The sequence below is a fragment of the Cyprinodon variegatus genome, unplaced genomic scaffold (genome assembly GCF_000732505.1).
Source record: "Cyprinodon variegatus isolate N-32 unplaced genomic scaffold, C_variegatus-1.0 Scaffold1192, whole genome shotgun sequence".
Taxonomy (NCBI): Eukaryota; Metazoa; Chordata; class Actinopteri; order Cyprinodontiformes; family Cyprinodontidae; genus Cyprinodon; species Cyprinodon variegatus.
The window spans coordinates 189,142-193,467 of NW_015151645.1; the positions used below are offsets into that span (position 1 = coordinate 189,142).

General features: G+C 39.5%; 1 protein-coding gene across 3 annotated transcripts in view; it reads left to right on the plus strand.

The window, feature by feature from the left end:
* Nucleotides 1-4,326, plus strand: part of msn (moesin) — a 17,793-nt gene that overhangs the window by 1,416 nt on the left and 12,051 nt on the right. Inside the window, exons 2-4 of one of the 3 annotated variants that reach the window (XM_015401193.1) lie at nt 3,427-3,510; nt 3,589-3,684; nt 3,803-3,925. In XM_015401193.1, coding sequence (XP_015256679.1) covers nt 3,427-3,510; nt 3,589-3,684; nt 3,803-3,925 — 303 coding nt within the window. Of the gene's footprint in view, nt 1-3,140; nt 3,511-3,588; nt 3,685-3,802; nt 3,926-4,326 lie in introns of those variants that run through there. The other 2 variants (XM_015401192.1, XM_015401194.1) reach the window with 2 other exon arrangements.

Genomic DNA, 4,326 nt, shown 5'->3' on the forward strand with positions numbered 1-4,326 from the left:
CAATTTTTTAAAATGTAAGGAGTAGAAAGTACAGATATTTGTGTAAAAATGTAAGGAGTAGAAGTAAAAAGCCGCCATAAAAATAAGTAGTAAAGTAAAAATATCAGAAAAATCTACTTGAGTACAGTAACCAAGTATTTGTACTTCATTACTTCCCATCTCTGGGACAGACCTTATTATCTTTGTAACATTCAAAAAGTATGGATATTTTGATGGCAAAAATGAATATCTATATAATAAAAAGAAAAGCCAAATTCCCCGAATATATTAAGATAAATAACGGTAACGCTTGATATTAAGGTCCTTGTAATAAGCATTAGTTAATAGGTAATAAGATCTTAATAAGTACCTATTAGATGCTTATTAACATTATTATGTGTTTATAAGACTATATAAACTATAGACTCATTAAGATGTTGTTAATAGCAGAATATAACATGCTTCTAGAAGAAATTCACAAAAAACACTCAGAGTGAAAGAAACACATTTTATTTGGTCCAACATAACTTTAGATGCATTAATGATACTGGCACTAATATTTTTTAATTTATAAACCTAAATATAATTGTTAACTAGACTTATTAACATTTAACTTTTCAATTAGCTTTTAACCTTTTTCAGCTTAATTTCCAGTTGGGAATATATAATTCAAGGGCTCATCTAATTGGTCAAATCAGATGTACAGACATGTAGCAGGATCTTTGATGGATGTCTGGATATAGATCTTGTGCTTCTAGATCTCGCTGAGGGACGGGGGATCTATTTATAAGGGGGATGCAGGTGATCAGAAACGGGTCGTATAAAGGGTTAACTGAAGGTTCCTCAGCAGCGGCAGGTTTGGGTGATATTAATGTTTCAGCCTCATTTCCTGCTTCTGTGCTGTTTTCTGGGTGTAGCCATGGTAACTACTGTAAATACAACTGTTGAACAACTTAAGGAACCACAATGACCTGTTTCTGAGCTTTTACTGTTTATGGCGAAGGGTTTGAACTTAAATCAACATTTATTTTTATTGTATAAACTGCTCTTTGTATTTTTTCTACTTTACAAAGACTCATTTCATTTTTAGGAGAAAAAAATCTTAGTTCAGAAATCGATATTTGGGTGAATGGACCTGATTTCAATGATAGTCTCCTTGTATCTTGGCTGCAGGTTGACTTGCTGCCACTCCTGGCAGAAATATTTAAGCAGCTCGGTTATAATTATCTAACCTTTCATTTAATAGCGTTCCAGAGATTCCCGTCTGTTTTAGGTTTTTGATCTGGTTAAGATGAAATTCATCCACACCTTCTGTTGACCCAGATGGATGGAAAGCTGTAGCCCTGCTGATAAAAAAAAGAAGAAAAAACATCAAAATCAATTATTAATGTTAGGGAACTATTTGAGTATAAAGAAGCACATTTTCTTCCACTCTTTATTTAATCTTTAAATCTAGTCTTAATGTAGGAAGAAACCCTTAAATCCAGCTGCTGGTGCTTTTGGCATGTATGGATAAACCTGTGAAGGAGCCTAATGTCCATGAAAACATCCAAAAAAAGCTTTTCCTTAGCGGTAGGTAGACAGTGGAAACCTGGAAGAATGTCGTCCTCAATCGTTCAGTCAGAGGTTCAAAATATTGAGGCGATTTAAAGCATATTTTTTCATAACTCCCTGCTTTATTTTTTGGCCATGCCATGCAGGTGTGTTTGGTCCACCTTCTTTCTGGTCACATTGCAAAAGTTTTCCATTGGTTTCATTCCTGGAGCTGTGAGTGCCCTGATCCACGGGTCGGTCATCCATATGTTGGAGGGTTTAGCTGTGCAGCAAGTTGGTTTCCTCCTGAAAAAATAGCAGTTGGTAGAGTAGAAGGAAGCTAAGTTTAATTTAGAAATAACCTTTAATGTCTTTGTCAATGCATACAATGCTAAGATAAACGACACTAAAGCTCATCTTCAACACAGTTACCAACAAAGCTAAAATGCTAACAGTAGCTCCTATTACACCTTTATGTCCATTAGGGTTAAGAGGGAAGTTGACTCAGAGAAGATAAACCTCTTTAAAATAAAGGAATTTACCATTAGGCAATACTAGGCAGGTGCCTAGAGCCCCAAGTTCCTGGGGGCCCCATAAAACTCTGTTTCCATGTATGGTTAATACAACTATTCCTTATTTCTGCACATTAATTATGTTTTTGATAGAAATCCTTTCGCTAAAATGCCATCAGAACGCTGATAATATTAAGTTTGTCTCAGCCCCCCCCTTAAGTGTCCACCATATTGGATCAGTCCATTTGCTGCACATGTTCAGAAAGGTCCAAACAGACAGCAGCAAACCATTTGAAAACAAACCATGCAAAGAGCAGTGTTGCCAACTTAGCGCTTTAGTCGCTATATTTAGCCACTTTTCAGACCCCTCTAGCACTTTGATTTCTAAAAAGCTCCTAGCACCAAATCTAGAGACTTTTTTCTGCTACTGGAGACTTTGGAGACAACATCTAAAAGCAGCGAACTCTGCTCTCCAGAGCGAGTAGATTGGTAACCCCGCCTCCTGCTCTCCTCTATCTTGTCTGCTGTCATGATTCATGCAGCTATTATTTCATCCAAATGAAAAATGGAGAACAGATAAGCAGATCATGGCTTGTCTACAGTGAAAAGAAGGACTGGGTTATTTACTTTGGCCTTTTTGGAAACACAGGAAGGAGCAATCAGCTAAGTGAGCTTAGTGCTTGGAAAAAATCTTTCATTCCTTTAGAGACAGCATGAAAAGTCAGCTGAGTACAAAACATAGAGAGGAAAACAAGAAGAAAAGGGACAAGAAGAGAGGGACACAACCTAGAACAGATAATGGATGTCTATTCTATTAACATTTCTCTATCTGGAGAATGGGGCTGTTCTATATGTTGTCTTCTCCATTCAGAGGGCCCCCTGCCTGTCTTTGCCTAGGGCCCCACATTTCATAAATCCGCCCCTGATTAGCGCTCAGAGTGAGAAGTGGGGAGCCATTTTCCTGCTCCACCACCTTAGAGCAGCAGGGATCAAAGCAAAGTGATGCTCTGATGCAAAGTGAGAAATAGTCCATTTCAGCCTCTCTAGAAACTGTTCAGTTTTTAATTTGGGGTCTAAAAATGTAAGAATGTCGGAAAGGGTCTGTCTGTGTCGGGATCTAATGGCCTCTGGACTGGACGCCAAAAATTAATTGGTGCAGATTTGAAGATGTTCTCTTTATCTCACAATGAACCCCTCATTCTCGGCTGATTGCGGTCCAAACCGACATGTTGTTACGGATGTCGCTGTTTTTTGATCACACGCACTGTTTCAAATAACAAAGCAGTGCAATTAGAGCCATAGTCTTTCCTTCACCCCCATTGTGGCACTGATCCGGAACGTCCACCAGTGACTCACCATCATGAACAGATTGGAGGTTTTCCTGTTTTTTATTTTCTGGCAGATCAATGTCCGAGTTACAACAATGGATGCAGAACTGGAGTTTGCCATCCTGCCAAGCACCACTGGCAAACAGCTTTTCGACCAGGTACAATTGGTGTGATGCAACCAGACAGGAAGTGTGATGGAAGAGAAGCGTGATCTTCATCCCATCTGATGTATTTAGGTGGTGAAGACCATCGGACTCAGAGAAACCTGGTTCTTCGGTCTTCAGTATCAGGACAGCAAAGGCTTCTCCACCTGGCTGAAGATGAACAAGAGAGTGAGTTAAATCTAAATATCCACTTTGAATAAACCCTGCTTGCCTGTTTGTTTTGCTGTGAGGCTAATCAGTGTCTGTCTGTTCCTGGACTCTCCCACCTTTGGGGCGTCAATCCCAGGTGACAGCTCAAGACGTGAAGAAGAACAATCCTCTGTTGATCAAGTTCAGGGCCCGGTTTTACCCGGAGGATGTTGCTGAGGAGTTGATCCAAGAGGCAACGCAGCGCCTGTTCTTCCTGCAGGTCCAATGAAGCCAGATATTTCTCTCTCTAATGGAGAAAATAATTCACATCCTACAACTCTTTGAAACAGACGTCACCGTGATGCTCTATTTATTCATGCCTAGTTTCCTACAGGGCAGTGAACATAAAACTAAACCAAACATGATGCAGTGCTGCCCTAATGATCAGGCCTTTCATGGTGACTCACACAGATCTCATAAAGCCATATGGGGGCTCTGTAGGGAAGGACATAAAACAAGCAGCACAGATGTAGATGAACGATGTCGTATTAAATCCCGTCCTTTGAACCTTTTGTCACATCACAACTACAAACATCAGTGTGTTTTGCTAGGATTTTGTAGGAGTTTGACCGACATGGAGGAGAGAAAATAGGTAATATATCGAAAAATTATACAAAGCTG